The sequence below is a fragment of the Cicer arietinum genome, chromosome 6 (genome assembly GCF_000331145.2).
Source record: "Cicer arietinum cultivar CDC Frontier isolate Library 1 chromosome 6, Cicar.CDCFrontier_v2.0, whole genome shotgun sequence".
In the NCBI taxonomy this organism is placed as follows: Eukaryota; Viridiplantae; Streptophyta; class Magnoliopsida; order Fabales; family Fabaceae; genus Cicer; species Cicer arietinum.
Window position 1 is genome coordinate 12,427,685 of NC_021165.2, and position 23,993 is coordinate 12,451,677.

At 30.9% G+C, this 23,993-nt stretch overlaps 2 protein-coding genes across 5 annotated transcripts; both read left to right on the forward strand.

Moving 5' to 3' along the window:
* The first annotated feature begins 3,170 nt into the window (after nucleotides 1-3,170).
* On the forward strand, nucleotides 3,171-8,826 carry LOC101513186 (potassium transporter 10). 2 transcript variants are annotated; one of them, XM_012717023.3, is made up of 8 exons: nucleotides 3,171-3,472; nucleotides 3,986-4,167; nucleotides 4,756-4,981; nucleotides 5,625-5,870; nucleotides 6,495-6,806; nucleotides 6,927-7,094; nucleotides 7,170-7,424; nucleotides 7,500-8,826. In XM_012717023.3, exons 2-8 carry the CDS (start codon nucleotides 4,042-4,044, stop codon nucleotides 8,528-8,530), a joined length of 2,364 nt encoding a protein of 787 aa, XP_012572477.1. In that variant the 5' UTR covers nucleotides 3,171-3,472; nucleotides 3,986-4,041; the 3' UTR covers nucleotides 8,531-8,826. The 2 variants fall into 2 exon arrangements, with proteins under 2 accessions (XP_012572477.1, XP_027191670.1); XM_027335869.2 differs by lacking the exon at nucleotides 3,986-4,167 and having other exon boundaries at nucleotides 3,217-3,472.
* A 5,755-nt stretch (nucleotides 8,827-14,581) lies between these two features.
* On the forward strand, nucleotides 14,582-19,539 carry LOC101513511 (pentatricopeptide repeat-containing protein At2g41080). 3 transcript variants are annotated; one of them, XM_027336147.2, is made up of 4 exons: nucleotides 14,582-17,494; nucleotides 18,220-18,463; nucleotides 19,030-19,073; nucleotides 19,266-19,539. In XM_027336147.2, exon 1 carries the CDS (start codon nucleotides 14,783-14,785, stop codon nucleotides 16,832-16,834), a length of 2,052 nt encoding a protein of 683 aa, XP_027191948.1. In that variant the 5' UTR covers nucleotides 14,582-14,782; the 3' UTR covers nucleotides 16,835-17,494; nucleotides 18,220-18,463; nucleotides 19,030-19,073; nucleotides 19,266-19,539. The 3 variants fall into 3 exon arrangements, with proteins under 3 accessions (XP_027191948.1, XP_012572382.1, XP_073226622.1); XM_012716928.3 differs by lacking the exon at nucleotides 19,030-19,073; XM_073370521.1 differs by lacking the exons at nucleotides 19,030-19,073; nucleotides 19,266-19,539 and having other exon boundaries at nucleotides 18,220-18,745.
* The last annotated feature ends 4,454 nt before the right edge of the window (nucleotides 19,540-23,993 follow it).

Sequence of the window (23,993 nt, forward strand, 5' to 3'; positions counted from 1 at the left end):
TTCTCACACGTACGGGATTTATAAGACACCTTGGTACATCACAAGTTTGTTCATCTTCTTTTCTATTTTCATTTTCTTGCTCTTGACGATGTCAAAGAGGAACTGTTGCATAAGAACTACTTTCACCTTGAGTCCAGTTGGATATTTAATTTAACGAAGTATATGCATTCTCAAAGCTTGAAATCTGAAAGCTTTGTTGACACATATTATTAAGTAACTGGTAGCGGACTCAAGTGTATTATAACGAGTATTGAGCGTGTTATACAATAATTCTTCTTCGCTTGTTGCAAAGGATAGTCGACAACTGTCTTCTTGATTTGGTTACTAGTTTGTCAAAATTAAATTGTTCTTATGGCGTAAACTCATAAGATTAATGTGATGTGTGAGAATAAGTATGAGAAGACGGTTGAGTGTCGGGAGGAGAATAATGTCTAACGATATCACAATAACTCTAGTCAATCTACGTAATTTAAATTTTGTGTTGTTCTTTTTTATGAATGAATTATATATATATATATATATATTGAAAAATGAAAAATTATCTTAAGAAGCATTTGCAAATTTAAGTAATTTTTTTTTAAAACTGGGATAATGAAAAAAGAAACTCCTAAAAAATGATTAAAAGTAATCCGTCAATTTTAGTGAAACATCCAAATTTCGTGAGAATGTCAAATGAAATTGACGCTAGCAATTTTCTACTTTCTCTTTCTTTGTCTATGATTTCTTCTATTCAAAATTAAAATAAAATAAGCACGGATGCAAATACAGTGAACTTAATTGTTGCAGTTAAATAGTTGTTTTTTAGTAACTTTTTTTTAATTCTAGTGTTATTTTAAATTAAATTGCGGTTGGATCACAAATTTTTATATTATAAAAAATATGTTAAAATATAGCTATTGTTATGATTTTGTTATAAATACTCCAAAATTCACAATATTACGTTGGAAATTTTTCATTTTAAAGGGTTTTGTGGAAGTAGGTAAAATAATTAATTATATTAAAAACCATACCCTGCGAGGCAATTGCCAACATAAGGCATACACATTCGTGTATTTCGTAGATAGTCTTTTCGTAGATAGGCAATTGCCAGCAGAACTTAGAAAATGACCAATGAAGATGCAAAATTCAAACACGAATACTTTTTATGATTGGTTATAGACGGCATAATTAATTAATACATGATAAAATAGGTAGACAATCAATTTGCTCCAACTTAGCTAGTTCCTGTCTTTGTCCAATGTTAGGGGAAAACTTTTTATTTATCTTTAATTAGAGTAAATATAAATTTTGTTTACTAGAGTAAAATTAATTTGGTCTCTAAAAAAAAACAGACACTTTATTTAATATATTAAAAAAATAGATTAAGGATTAGAGACACATTAATCTCTAAAACATAATCAAAATTTAAGAATGTAGTTTTTTTTTTCTTTACAAAAAAATAACTTTCATTCAAATGTTAACGTGAGAATAGTATAATCAAATTAATTTTATAAGTTGGAATATTTTCTATCTATATTTTAAAATCAATAAAAAAGTAAAAGACACAATAATAATATACATAAATATTGTAAAAGTCAATGAAAAATTACCTAATAAAAAATTAATTCGGATAATCAGACAATTCTTCCACATGCCGTCAACGATTAAGAATAATGTAAAATCTACTCTCTTTAATTTTATCTATCTTAAAAAAAAAATATTTAGCTAGTATTCGCTCATATAGATTATAAATGTTATCTGATATGACCGATTTAACCATATGTGTGACAAGTCAATTGTAAAGTTGAGATAACGTTGAATTTGAAGATAACCTTCGTAAACTCTGTATTTAAAACAAGGTACCAACTAAAACTCTTCCCGAGAATTTGGTATCTTGTACGAAGTTAAAATTTGATGTTCTAATTTTTTACATATAAGTTCTTTATTTTTTTTATAAATTATATAATGATGATGAATTTTGTTTAATTTGATATAATATTAATCAATTCATCTAAGATTTTATGATTAAGATAATAATAATGAATTTTATTATGTTTGATGAAATATACTTTTGACAAAGAAGATTCTTATAAAAAATAAAAATATATTTTTGTTATCTTCTCAAATTTGAGGAACCAAGAAGTAACAAGAATAGAATAATTAAAAAAGACATAATATTTTTAGTTTATAGAATTTTAATTTTAGTATAAAGATAAAAAAAAAGTCCATATATTTTTTTTACATATTCAACCATAATTTAAAAGGGTCCAACAATTTTAAGAAGATAAATTTTTAGAACCACTTTAATTAACTTTAAACTTTATACTATAAAAAAATTTGTTGTCTAGAAAATTTATGGCCACGTACGGTTACACTTTAAACATGATTAAGACTATTACTAATATCAATTAAATAAGTCATTTATAGATATTTTAAAAAATATAAAAAAAAAACTTAAAACAAACTAAAATGCTGTAAAAAAAAAAGTCGTACTATCATACATAAATGATAAAATCATAAAGCAAAACAAGAAAAAAATACACTTAAAAAATCACTTATTTTAATAAAGAAAAATAAAAAAATTCTAGAAAGAATAAAACTAATTTCATAATTGTAATAAATATTTATAATTTATTATGAGATACTAAAATAAATGTAATAATATATTTATTTATATAAAAAGAAATATCAAATCTTAATGCAGTGTTTTTTCTTCTTATTTTCCATTTTATTTAAACTTTCATCATTCTTAATTTAATAAAATCATTGAATTTTTAAATATACCTATACCTTTATAAAAGTTGATACTAAATTTTAATATTACTTTTTTCTTTCAATTTTATTCATTATTTAAATTATAATTATAATTTTTATCAATTAAATAGCTGATTATTTGTTATACAATTGTGTAAAACTTAATAACTTCTAACGTCCCCAAATCTGAATTCATTTTTGAACATATAAAATATTACTACGGTTAAAATACAATAATTACAAAAAAATTAATATTATTTTTATTAATAAGTGACAAATTAACAATTGTATTTGAAATCGGTAGCATAAAATATGGTATGAGTTAATACCTGAAGTTAGTATTAGTATTACAGCAAAAGAAAGAAAGAAAAAAATCAAATCAAATAACACTGTATAATTATCTATGGGCCCCATATCCACACCTCTTTCTCTCTCTCTCTCTCTCTCTCTCTCTCTCTGCATCTATTTTGTCTGCTAGCTTCCAAGCTCCTACAAGAGGGTGCTCTGTTATCATACACAAAAGCCTAACAAGCTGAGCAAAACGACACACTTTCTTCTGCCACAATCTTCCTCTCACATCAAATATCTTGCATGCTTTCTCTTCATTTCAGTTTTCATTCAGAAGATTATTATTTCTGATTTTCTGTATTTAAATAAAGTAAAAAAAAAACACTTCTTTGGCAGAAAAAAAAACCATTTTTGTTTTCTCAGTGGCAAGTTTCAGATTGTACCCCAACAGGTAAGGATTGCTTCACAATCAGATAACACTTACAGAAATGTCTTTTTCTTTTCACAATTAACTTGGGTCTTCGTTACATCAATCAAATTCACATTTTTAGGTTTCAAATTTGAATTTTTATTTATTTATTTATTTGGGTATTTGGTTGTTCAAACCATTCCGCAATCTTAATTCGTGTTTTGTTATGTTTATCTATTTAATAACACTTTTATTCCAATTCTGCTGAATTTTTCAATAGTATAAAGCTGGACCAGTATAAAGGTATAGATTTCAATTTTATATTGTTTTTTGAAAAATTGGTTGGTCTTTTTGTTTTCACTTTCCATAGATGCTATGGACCACTCAGTAGAATATTCAATTTTAATTTCAAATCCAGATTTTATTGGGTCGTTTTGGATCCAGGGTTGGAGGAGTAAGCATTGATTTTCAAGTGGTTTCAAATTTAATGCCTAATGATTTTATTGTCAAAATTTCCGGTGTATTTTTCTCAAAAATATATATTTTTCCTTTAAGGGGTAGTAGAATTGAGGAAGAGGGATATAAGATTGCATAGTTGAAGTTAGGTGAAAATGGCTTCAAGAGTAGACACAGATGAGGAGGGTGATAACAAAGGTAGTATGTGGGATTTGGATCAGAAGCTTGACCAGCCTATGGATGAAGAGGCAGGAAGACTCAGAAATATGTACAGAGAAAAAGTATGATGCACTATTGTATTGTCGCTTAATTTAACACTGTTTCTCTCTTCTCATATTGTTTTTTCTTTTTGTATGAAGAAATAGTAAAGAAATTCACACACAACTGCAGTGGCTCGGGTTTGAACCTAAGAAATGGTACCCAGCCTCATAGTATCGGCATTTGTCGGTTGAACTAGGCCTTACGGATTTATATTGTTTTTTTTTTTAATCGTAGAAAAAATGCAATGTTCATTACTTTTAGAGTCAACATTAGAATGTTATTTTCAAATGTCATTTACTATTCAAAAGGATGGCAACATTTATGATACACAACCCGAAATTGGTGTGCCCGTACACAACATTCCCATTTCTGTCACTGCCTTTGGCAGATGTTATTTGTGCCGGTATGTTCGGATTGGCGGCGAGTTTGCTAAAATGACAGTGGCATCGTGATTTTGTTAAAATTGCGGTAACTTGTGATTCTGCCAATCTCGCCGCCAATCCAAACATGAAGAATTTTCTGCGTTTCACAAATGCACTAATAAACTAATATGTAAGCTGCTGGGATTTTATATATAATTCCTTGTTGACGAAGTTTTTATTGTTCAGAAATTTTCTGCATTGTTGATTCTGCGGCTTGCGTATCAGAGTCTTGGCGTGGTTTACGGAGATTTGGGCACTTCACCTTTATATGTTTTCTACAATACATTTCCTAATGGTGTGAAAGACGAGGAGCAAGTACTTGGAGCTCTTTCTTTGATTATCTACTCTCTTACTTTGGTTCCTCTCCTCAAATATGTTTTTATTGTATTAAGAGCAAATGACAACGGACAAGGTATCAATTGTTTTGTAAACTTTTGGTGCTTGAGATAATTGAGATTGTATAGAGGGAATACTTAGTAGTGTATTGCAACTTTACAAAATAACAATCCACTCCTTTTTTTCCATTTGTAACGATTTCTTTCCCTCAATAAGATTTCCATAGCGTACATTCAGTGTAGTTAATAGATGCATCTTATATGGTAATGTTTGACAGATACAAATTTTAAAAGGGGCATGTATCTTACATTCAAATTCTAGTGAATAGCGTGCTATAGCGGCATTGCGGGAAAAAAATTGCAGCTTGTAGCAGCTGCTAAATGTTTCTGGAAAAAACATTGTTATATTAGGGATATTTTAGGCATTTCCTTGTCCTAATAGAGGGATATAAACATTGAATTTTGATATTAAGTTTCATTTGCCCCCTTGAACTTCTTATTATTCATTGATACAGTTTTTTATAGGTATATCAATCACATAGTTTTGTATAGAATTGGTGATGTCTGAGTTCACACCAACTAGTTTCATTGATATCAACTATCGAAATTCCTTCCATTAATGTTGAAAAATACTCTAGCTTCGCATATAGGTCACAAGTATGGTAGTTTCAGACTTCTGAGCTGCAATAAAGTTTTACCAAACTAACATGTGTAGAGCAGGCGGAACATTTGCGCTTTATTCCTTGCTTTGCCGACATGCGAAGATAAAAACCATTCCCAATCAGCATCGCACTGATGAAGAACTAACAACATATAGTCGCTCTACATTCCATGAAAGGTCATTTGCTGCAAAAACTAAAAAATGGTTGGAGGAACATGAATCATGGAAGAGTGCCATTCTTATTCTTGTCCTTGCTGGCACCTGCATGGTGATTGGAGATGGAATTCTTACCCCGGCTATATCAGGTATGCTTTCTCTCTGAAGCTAATGTATTGTTCCCATTTGTGAGATATTTTCATTATACCAAGGTTGATGAAATGAGTCAGAAATAAAACACAAGGGATCCAATGTTTTAAGATTAAAGACATGTATGGTGTCTGGCACATGTCGATGTTAGATACTGACACATATGGTTACATTAAATCACTTTCATTTTATTAAATTATTACTAGTGTCTACGTGTCAGTGTTGTGTCCGATGTTAGAATCGTGTTTGCTTCATAGAGGACAATTGTATCTTTGATAACAAGGAGACTCCATCAGGGACCTGAAGCATGCATTTGCTTGTTTTTTCTTAGTAGAGCTAATTTGACTCAATTCCTTAATACTTTTCTTTTACCAGAAGGTGCACATGCTTAAGTTGTGCCCCTTTAGTTCTTGTTTAAAGCATTGCTAGTTATAAAAGGAAAAATTGAGTATGGTATGATTATTTTTTTTTCTTTTTCATTTATATTTTATGTGTGTTGCATTTCAAAAGAATCCAGACCTGATATTTTCACTGCAATCAGTTTCGTTTTTCTTTTCTTGAGTATCAGTTTTAATGCATTTCCATCTATTTCAAAAGATTCATAACCATATCTTCCATTGTAGTTTTATCGGCTGTTGGTGGCATCAAGGTAAATAAGCCCGGCATGGATAGCAGTGTGGTAGTTCTGGTTGCTGTTGTAATATTAGTTGGGTTTTTCAGCATGCAACATTTTGGCACAGACAGAGTTAGTTGGCTCTTTGCTCCCATTGTTCTCCTTTGGTTTCTCCTAATCGGAGGTATCGGTATATTTAATATCTGGAAACATGGATTCCGAGTTCTAAAAGCCTTTTCTCCTGTGTATATATATCATTATTTTAAAAGAGGTGGAAAAGAGGGATGGACTTCCCTCGGTGGTATCATGCTCAGTATAACAGGTAAATAAAAAAATTCAACTTTTGCCGCATGTTATTTCTTTCATGTATATTAGAACTGTTGACAGATGAAGTGAATAGTTATTGTTTTGTACTTGACAACTTGTGGATGAATTTTATCAGGGACAGAGGCTCTTTTTGCCGACCTAGCTCATTTTCCGGTCTCAGCTGTACAGCTAGCATTTACTCTAGTTGTGTTTCCTTGCCTTCTTTTAGCCTACTCTGGACAAGCTGCATACCTTATGGATAACTTGACTCATTCACGGGACGCTTTTTATCGATCTATTCCAGGTCTATTTATTTTTTAGAATGATGCAAATTTGTTTCTTTGTGTCTATTAGATGTTGATTATCTTTAGTTTTGCAGATAGAATATACTGGCCGGTATTTGTTGTTGCAACAGCGGCAGCCATAGTTGCGAGCCAGGCGACGATAACTGCAACTTTTTCGATTATTAAGCAAGCCCTTGCTCATGGATGTTTCCCAAGAGTTAAAGTTGTTTATACATCAAAGAAATTCCTTGGTCAGATATATATTCCAGATATCAATTGGATCCTTATGATTCTTTGCATTGCAGTTACGGCTGGATTTGAAAATCAAAACCAGATAGGAAATGCTTATGGTAAGTTTTTCCTCTGTTGATTGTTCTGACGAAAATTTTCTTGCTATTCTTAAACATATGAATGATGTATAACAGGTACCGCAGTTGTGATTGTCATGCTCGTTACAACACTCCTTATGATTCTTATCATGATATTAGTGTGGCGCTGCCACTGGATTCTTGTACTTGCCTTCACTAGCTTATCGTTGGTTGTGGAATTCGCCTACTTCTTCTCCGTAATTTTCAAAGTTGATCAAGGTGGATGGGTTCCCCTTGCAATCGCCGGAACATTTCTTATTATTATGTTTGTTTGGCATTACGGTACGGTGAAACGCTACGAGTTTGAAATGCATAGTAAGGTCTCGATGGCGTGGATTCTTGGGCTCGGCCCAAGTTTAGGGCTTGTTCGTGTACCTGGAATTGGACTAGTCTACACAGAACTTGCTAGTGGAGTACCCCCTATCTTTTCTCATTTCATCACCAACTTACCAGCCATTCATTCCGTCGTGGTTTTCGTATGCGTCAAATACCTTCCCGTCTACACCGTCCCAGAAGAAGAAAGATTTCTCATCAAAAGGATTGGACCCAAGAATTTCCACATCTTTCGATGTGTGGCACGGTATGGCTACAAAGACCTACACAAGAAAGACGACGAGTTTGAGAAAAAACTCTTCGATAACCTCTCGATGTTTGTTAAACTCGAGTCTATGATGGAAGGTTGTTCGGATTCGGATGAATACAGTATATATGGACAACAAACAGAGTGGTCAAGAGACGGCTTGTTGAACAACAATGGAAGCACAATTTCTTCAAACATGGAGTTAACAATAAACTCAATAGATTCAATAGTACAAGTAAGATCGCCACCGCATGTTAGGTCCTCCGGTCAAGTAAGCAACCAAACTGAGGTCGACGAACTCGAATTTTTAAATAGCTGCAGGGATGCCGGCGTGGTTCACATAATGGGAAACACGGTTGTAAGGGCAAGGAGGGATTCAAATTTCTTCAAGAAATTAGCTGTTGATTATATATATGCATTTCTTAGGAAGATATGCAGGGAAAATAGTGTGATCTTCAATGTTCCTCATGAGAGTCTCTTAAATGTTGGTCAGATTTTCTATGTATAGCTTCCCAATCTCTCCCATCATCATCACAAATTCTTTTGTGATTGCCATCCTGTGCAAAGTTCAGGTTAGTGTAGCATTTGAACAAACACCTTGATTGCAGTAATCAGTGCTACAATTCAAGGAATTGACTTCATAAACAACTTTTTGGTAATTATTTGTTGAAAATTGGAAGTATTTTTTGTTTGAGATTAGGGTTTAGGTAAATCAGAAACGGTTAATCACCTTGATTACAGTTATGTTATTTTAACAGACTTTTTTAACACCGTATACATACATCGCGACTATTCATTCCTTTATTATATGGTTTAATGTTGTTCAAAAACATGACTAATGGATATATGTATATTTGAACAGTTCAAAAACAATGTTAATTATGTTCAACGATGACAAATGATTTGTAACACTTTATTATAACTATTAACTATTTACTAAATGTAATTAATCATATATTTGAACTTTAATCATTCACTAGGTAATTAATCATGTATCTGAAATGCATTAATCATATAATAACTAAATAAATGAATAGTCGCATACCGAGTTATAAGATGCTTGTGATGCCGCACGTGGATTTAGTGAATGTGTTCCAAATCATAGGTTGGGGAAGGATAACAAACTCCAAACTTTAGGAAGGTTTTTACTTTTTAGTAAAATTTGCAAACCTGTTCCAAGCATAATAACATGTGGGACGAAGTTTGTGGAAATATAGTTGGACATATTTGGCAAAATTCAACATTATATATAGTTGAGTTAGGTATAATTGACTTTCTTATTGTGTGATATCATATGTGATGTTAGTTGCTACATGTGATACGGGACCATGGAGTGTTTTCTCTCTTTTTCTTTCTTTCTTTGAATCATTGGTTACTGAAAGTAACAATTCAGCCTGTGTTATGGTCCAAAGGGCTCTTAAGGCTTGTGCTTGACGACAAATAAGATGAAACTACGTATAAATATCCACACGATGTGAGGTGTTATTTAATTTTCTTTTAAATGACAATGTTTTTTATTTATTTATAAATTTTAAATGATAATTGTTAGTTGTTAGTTAGTGGAGGAGTTGAACTTATAACTAGATTATTTAATACATCAATGTTACTATATTTAATCTATTGTGCAATCAACGCTAACTTATGTGAGACAAATTTCACAATGTACTATTGGTGGGTGGTGAAGCATGTACTGTTGTCACGTACTCACAACGGTGAAAAACTCAGTTTAGAAAATTAAGATATCAATACAGTTTTTTAAAGGTTAGGATATGTTATAAAAAAAATTGAGACCCCGATAATGTATTCAAGGTTGACTTTTCTTCGTACCACGTGCATAACTTGTGGTGGATTTTAATTTAAATGTATAATAATATTTATGTTTATTTGATTCCAACTTTTTGTTGTTGCTAATCCACCATAACTAGGGTCATTGGTTATCCATTAGGCGCTCATGGGTATCTCCAATGACATGTGTTTTTCTATACACCGAGTTTCGAACTTTAAATTGTATTGATCATGATTTCAAATTTAAAAGTTAATTGTGATATTCAACCAAAAGTTCTAAATTATTATTATTATTATTATTATTATTATTATTATTATTATTATTATTATTATTATTATTATTATTATTATTATTTATATAATAACAATTATTATTTTTACATCAAGTGATTATAAAAGAATAAACTTTTTTTGGTTGTGGTTTTTTTACTATTTTAAAAAGTGTTTAGTTATGTGGTGAGAATTTTGAAAACTGCGATGTTGGAATTCAATTATGAGTGGTTAGTCCCACATTGACAATGAATGAATGCTATATTGGATATATAAGGAGAATGACCCATAAACCTAATGCCTTAAGGTTTTGGGTTGAGATGTGGTGTCTAAGTCTCTTATGAATCCTTGTTTAGCCCATTCCGAATGTTGGGCTCTCTCAGACTCCCCAACATGCGAATCTAACTAAAATAAAATAAAGATAAAGATAAATTGCAAGTAAAAATATATTTTGATAAATTGCAACTGATATTTATTTTGATATATTTTTTATAAATTACATGTATTTATTCATTTTATTTAATATTTTTTATTTTATTATTATATATATATATATATATATGAATGAGTGCAGGGTCGGGGAAGGGATGATGACTCAAATTTTAATTCTAACAATATATCATGTCTCGTTGCCATACCTACCTATACTCGCATGATCTTTTCTAAAATTGTCATGTACCTATGTTCGTCAATCATTTGCAACCCCTTCTATTGCCTACATGTGTTTTTGCCTATATCTTCGTTGTGGTTCTTGAAAAATAGTTGCTTCATACTTATTCATTTGCTTTTCACTTTGTTTAGTTCATAATCACTGGGAAATCAGTTCCAGAATACCGAATTATCAGTCAACACCACATTTGAATTGTATTTGACTTGGAATTATTTAATAAGGTTTGGTATGACTAAAAAAGACTTCACTCGTATATCCTCGACAAACTCTCAACTCACCTAAGATGATCTCAATTGCTTATACCTTGATTTACCTTAAATTCAATTGTGTAAACTAACCAGTTTTATACTACATGAGCTAACCCAAATTTCAACCTTTTAATCTTATTCACTATAAAATAAAAATACTATTTTTAATCATACAAAATATCATGCGTGTAATTTTAATTCCCGCCGTTAAGTCAACATAAATTTTTGAATGAACATTTGCAAGCATATTTACTACAATATAAAAATTTCTTCTCCAAAAATGAACTCAAAATTTTATTTCTAAATTAATATTGAATTTGAAGTAACAATTTACAAGAAAGTGGGGTTTGAATTGTGAATTTACCTATTTAAAGTTTCCTGACAAATATTAACTCAAGATTATTCTTGGTTGTAAAAACAGAAAACGGAGAACGTTCTTAGTTCTGAAACTAGAAAACAGAGAATGTTCTGGGTTAGTTGAAAATGACAGTTTCAGCTTATCTATTTAAATCAATAATTGAAAGACTAAAAGTAAAGAGATAAGAGAAGAGATATAACACACAGATATATCCTAGTTCACCCAATGTGGGTTTACGTCCAATCCTCACAAAAGTGAGATTTTCCACTAAGTGTTCAAAACAATAATGTTCTTGATTTTCACACAACTTTTGCAGATCAATCTTAATCTTGTTACAACTTACTATCTTTCAACTTAGAAAGAATTTCCACATATCTACCTCTCAATCTTTATAAATGATTTACACCCAACCTTTCGCACATATAAAATGATTTTTACAAAAGCTTCTCAAGCTATCTTAACATAATAGTCTTGAGTGTACAAAGTAACGATTTAAAGTATATCAGAATCATTTTATGCTCAACTCTTATTTGAGAATGGATTATGATCTTGGAAATCAACAATGATTAAAACTGCAAGCCAATTGAGAACTAAACTGAAAGATGTTTTTAACAATCTCAAGGAATTTCTAATGTGATTGCAAAATGAAGTATTATTTGCTTTTTTGAGTTCTGATCTTCCCTTCATATTGATGTCCCTTTTATAGGCTTCAAAAGAGCTTATGACAGCTCATGTGACCCTTGGGAGTTGTTCAGCTGTCATATGACAATGAACGGATAAGATCAATCATAAATCAAGAATGTTCTTGGATTTGGGCAACCTTGCTTTTTGAAAACCAAGAACGTTCTTCATTCTTGCTTTTGTGATAACTGAGTTTTGATTTAATCCTGACATATGTGTGAAGTGTTTACTCATGTTTTGCAACACATGTACAAATTCAAAGATTGCATTATCGTTCTGTCCAAACTTGTCAATATTTATATTTCTTGTTTTGCTTTAACTTTGGAGAATGATTATTTTTTAATGACAAGTGAATTATAGTCTTTGCCTTACATCTTGGAATGAACTTCATACTGAAATTTGTTCTTGCATATGTTGGAGAACATACTAAAACAAAATCTGCAAGTTCTAAACTTGATCTGATTACTTGTTGAAATTCTGGAACTTGTGGAGAACGTTCTTGGTTTTTCTGACTTGATTTTGTTTGTTCTTTATTATGATCTGTTTTGATTTTCTTGATACCTATATTGATTAACACACTCAAGCAAACATATCAAATATCAATATGCACATAATCATAATTATAATCTTAATTACCATTTGTGTATCATCAAAATATTTATTTGAGATTTTGTCTCAAAGGAGTTCACCTCAAGATAAAAACAAAATTGTGAAGAAATATTTTATAACGTTCTAAACTTCTTGTAAAAAATTATTCAAAAACTTTAAAATTAAAGAACAATTAAACATGTTTTATTTTAACAGAGATTAAAATTGTTTGTCTAATAATTTTATATGAATTATACTTTTTATTTTTATTTTACATGGACTAAATTGGAAATAAAATTTTATAAGTATTAAAAATATTTAACCCAATGAAAAATAATTTATTTCATTTTCTTAGAACTCGTTTGCTAAAGATTATTAAAAAAGTAATTTTAATATTCAATTATTTTGATACTATTCATTAAATATTAAAATAAAATAAAACTAAAATAATTTTTATTTATCCATTATAATGAAAATCACTTTTTTGTATTTAAAATCAGTTACAAAAAACTATTCAAAATAATTGATAATTTAAAACACTTTTTAATTTACAATGATGCTATTTGGTAGGAATAGTTTCAACAAGAAACTCAAGAACGTGCGATCAAATGTCAAACGTGCACTTAATGATCGTGTGATTTATGAGGTATGGGTTTTAATTTTTCTTAAAGAACAAAATATCCTTTAGTGTTGCAACTTGCAAGTCTACAACCCACAAATTATGATTTCCCACCTAACTGAATCTCTCGTGTTCCAAAGAAAAGGAAAAGTTCATATTTGTTTGGTTGTCGCACCTACCACATTTTGGGCTCTTCATATATAGATAACAGTTTCTTCTGTGATTGGAGGAAAAAACTTTTAGGGGCCTTACAAAATAATATACGTAACAAGTTTCAGTTTACCAATAGAGTTAAAAAAAAACAAAATAATATAAGTAACAAGTTTCAGTTTAGTCACTAAATTGATTAACTCTATCTAGAATTTTCATTAAAAAAACTAGAGAAATTGATCTCATTGCCTCCAATAATATGAACACTCTGATTTCTTCGCCGATTTCTTTCCCTTGTCGACCAGTCACGCACAACAGTCCTAGAAAAATTGAACGACAATTCTCAACCTTCAACAAACCCATCCAACCAAAAATCGATTTATGCCGTTGTCGACATCAGAATAGCTGATGATGAGTATTGTTTGGTTACGATGTCGTATGAACGACAGGGACAAAGGTGTGTTGAGTGCATCCCTATATATCCTATTTTTTTTATAAATAAAATAAAATTGAAGGGACCGACCGATTTTTCTCAAAGTTTCAAGTTCATCGTCAGTCTTCTTTTTTTCGAGACAACTTCCTAATATTAATTATCCTTTAATTTATTTTTTAAATAGCAACAAACATAAAAACTTTTAAAAATAGTTATTCTTTAAAGAATTTAATTTATAGTATAAATTAAATTGTCATTCAATCACAATGTTAAGTTATTAATAATGTTTAATTTTTAATATAATTATTTACAATATTATTTATATAATTGATCATAATTTATCATATAAAACTATTTATATTAATAATATATAAGATGATATTTTGCTTTTATATTTTACATTAAAATTTATATATTAGATATTTTAGTATATGTCTTACTTTTAACTTTGAGATTGCATTCCGCCTCGCGATTACGTGAAGGAAAAAGGTGGCATCACTTCTCACCAATTTTTTTTTTAAGTTGATGAACAACAATTCATTTTACCATACATATGTAACATATGAACAAAATAAAGTTTTATTGTTTAAATTTTTGTAGGCTTACTATTAGTAATGTTGTCAAAGGTTAGTTCCTAATTTATTTATGTTTTTATATAGAAGAAGTAAATAATACTATAAATTTACACAATATTGATATTCATTAATATAAGATTAACTCATTAATTAAGATTAGTTAATAAGAAAAAGACTACAATCACAACATGCTTTTTAAGACATTTTTTGGTTGGTTAAAATATATTAAACAATGTTTATTAAAGAGTGTGGTGATAGTCTTGTTCCGTTCATGATTTAGTGCAGTAATAACCCTTTGTCTTTTCTAAGCACAAACAGTGGTAACAAGCATAGAGCTCAAACAGAGACAATGAAATGTGAGTATAGATAAACATGAACAATTCATGTCACACTTTTCATCCATGGCCAGGTTTGGCTTTCCTCGTACCACCTTCTATTCTGTCTCTGCGCCCACCATTTTCCAAAACTCAATATCTTCCTTCTCCTCCATTTCCTTCAAACCCCATTTGCAAGTTCACAACTTTTCAGATACCAAACAACTACTCGTCACCTTGTGTTCCAAAGGGCACATCAAGGAAGCATTTGAGAGCTTCGTGTATGAGATATGGGAAGAACCTCGTTTGTTCTCAAATCTCCTCCAAGCATGTATTCCCACAAACTCTGTTTTCGCAGGAAAACAGCTTCATTCTTTGATATTGACTTCTGGGTGTTCCTCAGATAAGTTCATTTCTAATCACCTTCTCAATCTTTACTCAAAATTTGGTGAACTTCATGCTGTAGTTAAACTGTTTGATGGAATGCCAAGGAGGAACATTATGTCATGTAACATCATGATCAAGGCTTATCTCGAAATTGGCAACTATGAGAATGCCAAGAAGCTGTTTGATGAAATGCCTGAGAGAAATGTTGCTACTTGGAATGCAATGGTCACTGGGTTGACCAAGTTTGGAGCGAATGAAGAGTCTTTGTTCTTCTTTTCACAGATGAATGCGTTGGGTTTTGTGCCGGATGAGTATTCATTTGGTAGTGTACTTAGGGGATGTGCACATTTGAGAGCTTTGTTTGCAGGGCAACAAGTTCATGCTTATGTTGTGAAATGTGGGTTTGAGTTTAATTCGGTTGTTGGATGCTCTTTGGCGCATATGTATATGAAAGCTGGAAGCTTGCTTGATGGGGAGAGAGTTATCAAATGGATGCCAAATTGTAACGTGGTTGCTTGGAATACACTTATGGCCGGAAAAGCTCAAAATGGGTACTCCGAGGGAGTTCTGGATCATTACTCTATGATGAAAATGGCAGGTTTTAGACCAGATAGAATTACTTTTGTGAGTGTGATCAGTTCATGTTCGGAGTTAGCCACCCTTGGTCAAGGGAAGCAGATTCATGCTGAAGTAATCAAAGCAGGAGCTAGTTCTGTAGTTTCTGTAATTAGTTCATTGGTTAGTATGTACTCTAGATGTGGAAGTTTGGAAGATTCCATCAAAGCTTTTTTGGAATGCGAAGAGCGAGATGTTGTATTATGGAGCTCAATGATTGCTGCTTATGGCTGTCATGGTCAAGGCGAAAAAGCCATCAAGCTATTCAATGAAATGGAACAGGAGAATTTGGCGGGAAATGAAGTTACGTTCTTGAGTTTGCTATATGCTTGTAGTCATTGTGGACTGAAGGATAAAGGGCTTGATTTCTTTGACATGATGGTAAAGAAGTGTGGACTCAAGGCTAGACTAGAACACTATACTTGTGTGGTTGACTTACTAGGAAGGTCTGGTTGTTTAGAGGAGGCAGAGGCTATGATACGATCCATGCCTGTAAGAGCAGATGCGATTATATGGAAAACATTACTATCTGCATGTAAAATCCATAGGAATGAAGAAATGGCAAGAAGGGTTGCTGAAGAAGTTCTTAGAATTGATCCTCAAGACTCGGCTTCATATGTTCTACTTGCTGGTATTCATGCCTCAGCCAAGAGGTGGCAGAATGTTTCTGAGGTGAGGAGAGCCATGAAAGACAAGATGGTGAAGAAAGAGCCAGGCGTAAGTTGGGTAGAAGTGAAGAATCGGGTTCACCAGTTTCGTATGGGTGACGAATGCCACCCCAAGTCAGTCGAGATTAATCTGTATCTGGAAGAATTAACTTCAGAAATGAAGATGCGGGGCTATGTGCCTGATATTAGCTCTGTCTTACATGACATGGACATCGAGGAAAAGGAATATAACTTGACACACCACAGTGAGAAATTAGCTATTGCTTTTGCTTTGATGACCATCCCAAAGGGAGAGCCAATAAGAGTGATGAAAAACTTGCGGGTTTGCGGTGACTGTCATATTGCAATCAAGTACATATCAGAGATGAAAAACAGAGAAATTATTGTGCGCGATTCAAGCAGGTTTCACCATTTCAGAGATGGGGTATGTTCTTGTGGAGATTATTGGTAATATTTATTCCTTAATTTCCCTTTTGGAAGCTGTTCATGATCTTGCAGCGTTTGCAAGTGAGAGATACTATGATGAAGTTCTTGCTATAGCTCTTCAGTCAACCAATTTTCTTCTCATTTTTCACGACCCTTTTACAATAGCAATTAAAGTTTTCATATCACTATTCCTTCTCATTTATTGGTCTTGTCAAAATTTAGAAGGAAAACTCATAATTGATGCTCTGCCTAATACCTCTGATAGTCCCAAGACACCTTGATCACTTTCATGAGCAAGATGAGGGTAGGGTACCTACAATGAATCCACAATCAAGTCATTATACATACCCTTGCTGTGCGCGCTTATATAGTGGGTGAGTGGGAGGTTATTGGATAACTGCATAGGAAACATGTTAGTATTGAATGGTTTTGTGCTCTCATATTCAGGCAGTTACTAAGAAGTGGACATGACCACCCAGAAGCATACAAGATGTGGACCCTAATGGTCCATGATAGAATATTACAATATATAGTACGTCTACCTTCCATGAAAGATCATTTGTTGCTGACACTAAAAATGGAATAAGGGACATGAATCATAGAGGAGTGTCTGTTATTCTTTTGCTTGTCCTTGTTGGCACCTGCAGGGTGATTGGTGATGGGATTCTTACCCCAGCTATTTGAGGTGTGCCTTCTCTCTGAAGCTAATTTACTGTTCCAATTTTAATATTTATATGAATGTCGACTTGCTAGCTGTTCGCCAAAGTAAGTTTATCTATCAAAGTATGTGCTTCTGAATGGTATGTATGCACCATACATCTGTGTAGATTTACTCATTTAGGGGATGAGTAAACGAGCACAATGTTGTGTATATAGATTTTGAATGACATTATATATCACTTGATACTACAAGACTCCACAACAATATGCATTCAAAATCAAAACTTAAGAGGGGGCAGACCGGCAAGTAATTGATACCTACTAGAACTTAGAAAACTTGTCTTCCTTCTTGCCTGGTTGATATGGACAAGCTGCTTACCATATGAATACTCAAGTCATTTGCTAGATACTTTTTATCGTTCTTTTCGAGATTAGTTAAACTTTTTACTCTATTGAACTCGTTATTTCTGATATACCTGTACAATTTGAAAATATTATGGTGATCGGCATGTATATTTCCACATTCAGAATAGAAAACTTAATGATTACTTCTTTTTTTTCCCCTGAATCTGTTAAAACTTTTCTTGTGTCTTTGTATCTTGTTCCTGACGTAAATGCCTGTGTCAAGTCTGTTTGAATAATTTCCTGTGGACTTATTTGCCTTTCTGCTTAATTTTATGTAACATTTTTAGAATGATGCAAATTTGTTTATTAATGTCTGGTAGATGCTGATTATCTTTAGTTTTGCAGATAGAATATGCTGGCCACAACAACAGCAGCCATAGTTGCGAGCTAGGCCACCATAACTGCAACTTTCTCGACTGTTAAGCAAGCCCTTGCTCATGGATGTTTCACCAGAGTTATAGTAGTATATACATCAATGAAATTCCTTGGTCAGACATATATATTCCAGATATCAATTGGATCTATATTAATTTTTGTGTTGCCGTTACTTTTGGGTTTGAAAATCAAAAACAGAATGAAAATGCTTATGGTAAGTTCTTTCCTTGTTGAATGTTCTGATTAATACTATCACGCTATTAAACATACCCAAGATGTAAATTTTCAATTTCAGGTTTGTAAGACATTTGTGACACAATATGATCTTAATACCAGAATATAGTGTAAGCTAATAAAAGATGAAATTGCATAAAAAATAAATAAATAAAAGACATACAATTATTGCAATCATGTTATGTTTATTCTAGCTTAGAAAACTAGTCATCCTTTTTTTTCTTCCGTAAAAAGTAATATAAGCACTAAAACTTTCCTTTGACATTATAATAATTTGTCATCTTTTAAGGTAAAACTATCTTCTGAAAACCTTGGAGTGCTCAAACGTCCTTCAATTTATACTTGAGCACCAAGCCATAGGTTCTTCAAACACCAATGTATTTAAATGAATGCTACAAATATTATTATCCATGTATGGTATTCTCCCTACTTTTCTCGTCAAATGTTTAAGCAGTACTACATTTGCATGTCATGTCATAACTGGAGGCAGTTTAGGGAGTTTGGTAACACTCGGAGCATATTAAATGCTATACCTTTGTTTTACAGCTTACCTTTCTTGCGAGGACTTTGGTACCTTGGTGTTTTGTATGGTATGGTACTTAACATCCAATTATTTAATATAATAATATTTTTTATATTTAATTATTTTGAATTAAATTAATTTTTTTTCTTCTATATTTTATCTTTAGGATATTGATATCTGACAAAACTATAGGTACTAAAGAAAGAATTTACCTTTCTTTAATCATGTTCTCACTTGTGTATTTATTATTGTCATACAGGTACTGCAATTTGTCGTAATGGTCCTTATAATATTTTTAAGAGGACAAAACAGTATTGGAGAAATATTAAACTGTCACATAGTCCTTTTAACATTTTTTTAGTGAATATAATTTGACCTTGTAGACCTAATTAATAATGTGCACCATGATTGTGATTAGAGGAGTAGTCGAATATGAAAATACTTTGGATTGGAGTACTATGAAAGACTTGATGCCTTTTTTAAGGACTAATTTACTTTCAGTAAAATCTTTTAGTACTAATTTGAAAATTTAATGGAAATTGTCAAGTTGCTGTTAACACTTCATTTCTACCATCCTTAATCATCAGCTCTTGTTAGCCTATTGTTTCATGTAATGTGTGGCATGAAATCCATACACCATGTCCATATGGCAAGTGGATTTGTTAAGTCACTAACTTCGCGCAGTCAGTGATTGTGTGACTGCTCAATCTAGAACAAACATTCTATATCTTAACCGATTTTAAATTCTTTTTAAATTAAAATTATTGAACTTAATATCTAAATTATCTAATTTCAATCAAACAACCAATTGTCATTAATTACGTAAATGTCTGTAGTATATAACTCTAGAGATTTCAGATCACATTATCTGACCTCAAGTACCATAAAAGCATTGAATTGAAATTTGTCCACTTCAATTTGAAGTTATAATTATTGTCCTTCACTACTCCCTCACATTTGCTTTTCCTTTAATCTGCAGCAACTGATTCACAGGAGCTTTTTTTTTTCTTCATCTTAACCTACACTTCACTTATGCAATATTTTTTTAATGAAAACAAATCAACTTTGAGGCATTAGATTCGTATTTTTTTAAAAAGAAATCGCTTTACAAGCTTTGGCAGACACCACTTCCATATATCAATCTCTTCCATTATCTGAATTTAAGCACTCAACCCAACACCACTCTTCAATAATAAAATTCAATAGTTCTGTCAAAAATAAATAAATATTATCCTATAATAATTTGTTCAAATTAATCATCAGCACGATTCAACCGTTTGGCTGCACATGGTACACTAATCATAGAAGAGGTAGGTTTGTGGTTTGTCAAAGCTTAGCCCTACTATATATATATATATATATATATATATATATATATATAATTTTAGTCCATGAATTATTAGAGATATAAGAAATTCCATAGACCAATTTCAGTAAAAACTAATTTTGTATGGACGAAAACAAAAATATATATATATATATATATATATATATATATATAAAATATTAGTGTTACCAAAACTAAGATCTGATTCAATGCGACTGCGTGCAATTATACACATTTCGACGGTATGATTAAGATCGAAATGATTAAATATTTTTAAATATAAATAAAAAAATTAATTTTAAAATTTAGAACATTTGATCTTGATTGACCAATTAAAGTGAGTGCATGGCTCTGACCGGACATAACCCGGTTCTGTAAATGTAATTTGTCATACAAGAAAAAATAAGGGTTGAAGCTGATAGCAAATGTGATGTGTGGGACCCATACTTATAATTTTTGCATGAACGAGGTAATGCAGTCAAATTGTTTTTCTGTACATTGACCAGTGACTGATTAGTGGAATGCCATATGCTTTTGTCATGCCATGTGCCACTCACTATATTCTCTGTGGCCTATTGCTTTATTCTATTGACATTGCAATAATCATTTTTCATATTATATATAATGATGGTCAATTTTATGCTATATATAAATTTATTTTTATTATTGAATTAATAAGTATATTATTAGATTAAAAGAGATATATGGATGTAATGAATTTGTGCATATTGCAAAACTATTTTATTTGTATACATTAGACAAAGAATATAATGATAATACCGTTGGTAGAAAAACTGACTCACATATTAAAAGAAAGAAAACAAAACGGCTCGAATAAAGTCGCAAATTTACAAAACATTAGGGCTTGAAGTCAGATAAACAAATAATCGAGCATGGGCCAAGAGAGTGGATTGGTGTTTGGAAACTATATATCAATACATATTAAATTTTTTCCAAATACCCCACACCTGGTACCCTACCCTACAAACATATAGTAAAAAGATCATTTTATATATCATGGTAAATATTTTAAATTTTTTTTTGTTTCTGGATTTTTCGTACCCATCTCCAATTTTATGGAATACCAAATAATTTTTTTTAATTGTCCAACAAAAAAGGAGGTTTTAAAAACCATAAATTCGAGTTACGGAGATAAAAACTATAATTTGAAAATATTATCTTCTTATACTTATTTCAACTATTTATTTAATTTTCTTTAATCACGTGAAAAAAGAAATATTATCTTCTTATAAGTTATATATACACTTTTTTATTTCTACAAATTCAACCACATCTGAGTTTTGTAGAACTGTTTCGGATAACTCAAATTTATAAAATTTTAGAAAATAAGGAGTTTAATAAAATGTGGGATATATATATGAGAACTGGGTGAGGGGGTATGAATAAAATCAATCTAATATATAGTTTTTTTTATATAAGCAAAAAAAATTAGGTTTATATAATCTAAATTATTTAGATGAATATAAATTTTTTGTTAGTTAATTATATAGCATTGAACGAGATAACAGAGTTTATCAAGGCTGCATGCAGTACATATATAACAGCTTTTGTTGTGTGACAGAAGTGTTGCAAGAATTTTCAGCACCAAATTAAGTCATGCATGCTCTGTGTGTATCACATTATATATATTTGGTAATTTGTTTCGAGGATCATATGATGAGTCAAATACTTGAATCTTATAAAAGCATTCCAATGTGTAATAGAGCAAACTAAACACCACAACTACTTGTTACTATATTTCTAGTTTGATTGTGAAGAGAAAATAATTATAGTAAATTTTTATGTTTTTCATCTTGTGTGTTAAAATTGAGAAAGGAATATATTAGATATAAAGATTTGTTAAGAATTAGTTGTAGTTGGTTATAACTAGTTAGAAGTTTATTAATATTAATTGAGTTAAAAAGTATAAAAATAGAGGTTTCCACTACAATTTGTGATCCCTTACATTCGGTAGAATCTATATATACTCAACCCAACAATCTAATGTATAAAACTGTAAACATACTATTTAAAAGTGGTTATAAATATATAAAATGACATTCTCTCTTTTGGAAAGGAAATATGGAAGTGAACCAAAAAAGGAGTAGAAACAAGACATGACATACTTTGCTCTGTTCTCTGCCGTCACTTGAGGCCATCATTGATATCTTTATCAAATCAATTGTTTCCATTTTTACTATATCAAAAATCAAATATCACTTGATTTCATCTATACATATTTAAATCTATGCTAATTATACTGCTCACGTGCCTCCTCTTGATTTCCACTCAACCCAACTTATGCATTATTCTACTTATCCTTTCTTACTTTTTCTTATAGAAACTTTTTCTATTTATTTATTTGAGATCTATCAATCTATCATCAGATTTGCATTAACATCATTGAAATGTCATATCATTAAATAATTAACTCTAATATTTTTGTCTAGTGATAAAATGATAGTTATTAAATCTAATAGATTCTGAGTTTAATATATGCTAGTGTGGTTGAAAAAAATATATATTAATTTTCTTATAAATGTTTAAATGAAACTTAAGATATTTTCTATTTTGAATTAGAACATCATTCTTCACTTTCAAAAAAAAAAATATCATTAATTAATTCATATCTCCTTATAAAAAAAATTATATTTCATATCATTATTAATTAAATAACATATGCCAACCCCACCATTCCTAATATTTTTTTCATATAAATACTCATGAACCCTTCACATATTAATTGAAGCTATTTAGACTCAACAAAAGATGTGGCCAATGAGCTCTGAAAAGAACACTTCCACCACCATGAAAATGAAAGATGAATCTACCACCATGGCAACCAAATCAAGCTCAACATGTCACTATTGTTGTTGTTTTGTGACAAAACTTATGAGAAAACTCAAGAAACGTAACCGCATTAGACAAGGTTCGTTCCAATGTCACTATGACCCTTTGAGCTATTCTTTGAATTTTGATACCACTGGATGTGGAAGCTTATTGGATGAAGATTACTATTATAAGTTCTGTGCATTTTCTTCAAGGTTTGTGGCAAATCCAACAACTTCTTCATGTTCTGTTCTTCAAGTAGCAACAGGGAACTCTCTATAGCAATTATAATTATAGAATATATTTATTAACTACTAGTTAATTAGTTAGCTTAGGATTTTCCTTTAACTTCTAGATGAATTCAAATCATGCATTGATTATGTATCATTCACTAGATGAATTAATTAAAATCAAGTGGCTGTGGTTAATTTTACCCTATTAATTAATGTAACTTTGTAACAACGTTTATTAGTTACTTTATTAATTATTTTTAGATTCACCAATAGTATGTTATTGGAAGAAACCTCATTTGGGTAAGTGTTTACTTTCATCCATTTGAATTTACACTGCCGTCAACATGGTCTGTCTCACAATCACTATAGTTTTTGTTAATTTTATATTTATTAACAAATGATAATAAATAAATAATTTTATCGCATTATTTTTTGTCAATAATTGATATGATTCTCGCTATTATAAATATAAATGTAGAGTGAAACATAATGTCTTTGGAATAGTATTGGATAAACCACAATTTTAATTTTAATTAGTCTTTAAATCTTTGAATTATAAGAATAGTTTGTTGTCAAAATATAACTTATTATCATAAAA

What these genes read in the sequence shown, in the direction of transcription:
- LOC101513511 (XM_027336147.2), top strand. Translation starts at nt 14,783, where the DNA reads ATGTCACACTTTTCATCCATGGCCAGGTTTGGCTTTCCTCGTACCACC.
- LOC101513186 (XM_012717023.3), top strand. Translation starts at nt 4,042, where the DNA reads ATGGCTTCAAGAGTAGACACAGATGAGGAGGGTGATAACAAAGGTAGT. An exon ending in TATCATGCTCAGTATAACAG is followed by an intron (nt 6,807 to 6,926) that starts GTAAATAAAAAA and finishes GAATTTTATCAG; the next exon opens with GGACAGAGGCTCTTTTTGCC. An exon ending in CCAGATAGGAAATGCTTATG is followed by an intron (nt 7,425 to 7,499) that starts GTAAGTTTTTCC and finishes GATGTATAACAG; the next exon opens with GTACCGCAGTTGTGATTGTC.